Source organism: Sinocyclocheilus anshuiensis, unplaced genomic scaffold (assembly GCF_001515605.1).
Source record: "Sinocyclocheilus anshuiensis isolate Anshui unplaced genomic scaffold, SAMN03320099.WGS_v1.1 scaffold218, whole genome shotgun sequence".
NCBI classification, from domain to species: Eukaryota; Metazoa; Chordata; class Actinopteri; order Cypriniformes; family Cyprinidae; genus Sinocyclocheilus; species Sinocyclocheilus anshuiensis.
The window spans coordinates 797,074-799,651 of record NW_015547665.1 but is presented as its reverse complement, the minus strand read 5'-3'; the positions used below and the strand labels follow the sequence as shown (position 1 = coordinate 799,651).

Sequence of the window (2,578 nt, the reverse complement as noted above, 5' to 3'; positions counted from 1 at the left end):
CATGTAAGAGCGGTTGAGAGCATGAGGCAGGTTTGAGTCCGTCCTTTCCTGTCTACTCTCGTTCCTATATAAAAAAATAATGTTTAAATAATCATAATAAATTCGAAATAATTCGTAAATATCGCAATACTTTCATAAAATTGCTTTTTATAGCTGCAGGGGTTTGCTGACAGCTGATCGCTTCGCTTATTGGCTGTCACTGGACCAGAACCTCATGCCCATAAGCCTAAGCGCAAGGTATGATGCGCATGCGCATTGCGCAGTTCGCCAAACAGTTGTGGTACCACGAGTTTGTGTTCCTTCCACGGCTCTGTGCAGTCTTGCAGCAGCATAATAATTACTATTTCTTGGATACATTAAACTAGGCTGATCAGCCCGGCGGTTGCAGAGACCAGAAGGCGTGCGTTTTAAACAACATGAAGCTGTAAGCCTGTGTCCACTGGAGGCTAGTGGTAGCGTAGCTGTGCTACGTGCTAATGTTATGAGACTGGGCCGCAGAGAAACGCCGCCTGTGATTGACAGCTGACTCACTGCTTTGGGTTACAGATTCAGTCGGGTTGCTCGTGGAACGGGGCAGTGGAAACTTTGGTTGGTGTAGTTTGTTAAACGGGGGAAGAGGAAGCAGGCGGCACTGCTGCGGGCCTTCGGTCACGTCGCGCACGACTTCAGTAACCGACACTAATATTATAACATGGGGACCTGAAGTGAATTCAGGTTAAACAACATTTTGCCGCAATTTTTTGGACTTTGCTCTTGAAAATGGCCAGTTTTACAGATCTGCGGGAGAAGCTGAAGTCGATGACACCGCACAGGGACAAAGTTTTCGAGAACAGCGACGGCGAGAAGCGCAAATACCGCGAGTCGGATGACGACGAGAGCGAGTACGAGGAGCGGCGGGACGCGGAGGCGCTCAAAGTGAAAAGTAGCATTAAGCAAGCGAATATCTTCACGCAGGAGGAGTGCGCGCGCATCGAGGCGAAGATAGACGAGGTGGTTGCCAAGGGAGACAAGGGGCTCTACAGGCCGCACACGGTGGACCGGGCGCCTCTGCGGAACAAGTACTTTTTTGGTGAGGGCTACACGTACGGCTCGCAGCTGGAGAAGCGCGGGCCCGGGCAGGAGCGGTTGTACTCAAAAGGCGAGGTGGACGAGATCCCGGACTGGGTGCACGAGCTGGTCATCGATCGCCTCGTGACGCACGGTGTCATACCGGAGGGCTTTGTTAATAGCGCCGTGATCAATGACTACCAGCCCGGGGGCTGCATCGTGTCCCACGTGGACCCCATCCATATCTTTGAGCGACCGATAGTGTCAGTGTCGTTCTTCAGCGATAGCGCGCTCTGTTTCGGATGCAAGTTCCAGTTCAAGCCCATCCGCGTGTCCGAGCCCGTGCTCTACCTGCCCGTGGGGCGCGGCAGCGTCACCATCCTCAGGTCGGTAACGTTACTAGTAATTTCCAGAACATGCTATTATTATGCGATTCTTTGAAACACCATGTATATATCCATACGAAAAAGTACTGTGGCAGTACCATAGTACGTAGTAGTAATACTATGGTATTTTGAAATGTACTATGTTACTACTATGGTGCATGTCCAAAATACCATGATAGTAACATGGTACGTTTTGGTACAGTTTTGCAAGTTCAATTAACGTTATATGTGCTGTTGTATTACCATAATACTTTGATTTATGCTATGGTATTGTGTAACAGTGTAATTACCATATCCAATGGTACTTCAAAAGATAAAATGGCACAAAAAAGTACTATAGTATGGGTACCATCGTGATACCATATTATTTTACATGGTATGGTCCAATGTTATTTTAGTATCATTGAGATACTATTATAGATTTTATCCATAGTTTGAATTCATTTCTACTTTTATATTTTCAGTTTTTATTTTAAAGTTGTAGTAAATTAGTTTTTTGTTTTTTTAAATATATCTATATAGTTTTTCATTATTGTTTTTATTTCAGTTTTAGTTATTTTGGTGAACTAAATGAATATAAGAAATGTTCCCTTGGAAAGTAGCTGAAATAAAGTTTAAAATGTAATATTTATTTACTTATTTTATTTCAGTTAACGCTTAATTGTAAGTAAAAAAAAATGTTGTATAGTTTTAGTTAAATGTAATCCTGCTATGTTCTTACCATGATCTTGGAAATATCATGCAAATAGCATTGTATTTAAAGGGGTCATATGATGCTGCTAAAAAGAACATTATTTTGTGTATTTGGTGTAATGAAATGTGTTTATGCGGTTTAAGGTTCAAAAAACACATTATTTTCCACATACTGTACATTATTGTTTCTCCTCTATGCCCCGCCTTTCTGAAACGCGTCGATTTTTACAAAGCTCATCGGTCTGAAAAGCGAGGTGTGCTCTGATTGGCCAGCTATCCAGTGCATTGTGATTGGCCGAATACCTCAAGCGTGTGACGGAAATGTTACACTCCTTACCATACTGTGATGATGCCGTCAGGCCGGAGCAACGAGACATAAACATTAAAACCCATTATAAACTAGGCATTTGTCGCATCCAGTGGGGACATAATTATGGATTATAATGACTTAT

General features: G+C 43.3%; 1 protein-coding gene across 1 annotated transcript in view; it reads left to right on the top strand.

The window, feature by feature from the left end:
- The first annotated feature begins 240 nt into the window (after window positions 1-240).
- The window catches only part of LOC107702542 (RNA demethylase ALKBH5), a 6,198-nt gene continuing 3,860 nt past the window's right edge, over window positions 241-2,578 (top strand). Inside the window, exon 1 of the mRNA XM_016504890.1 lies at window positions 241-1,433. Within this exon, the coding sequence (XP_016360376.1) occupies window positions 760-1,433 (674 nt within the window). The 5' untranslated portion in view covers window positions 241-759. The remainder of the gene's footprint in view (window positions 1,434-2,578) is intronic.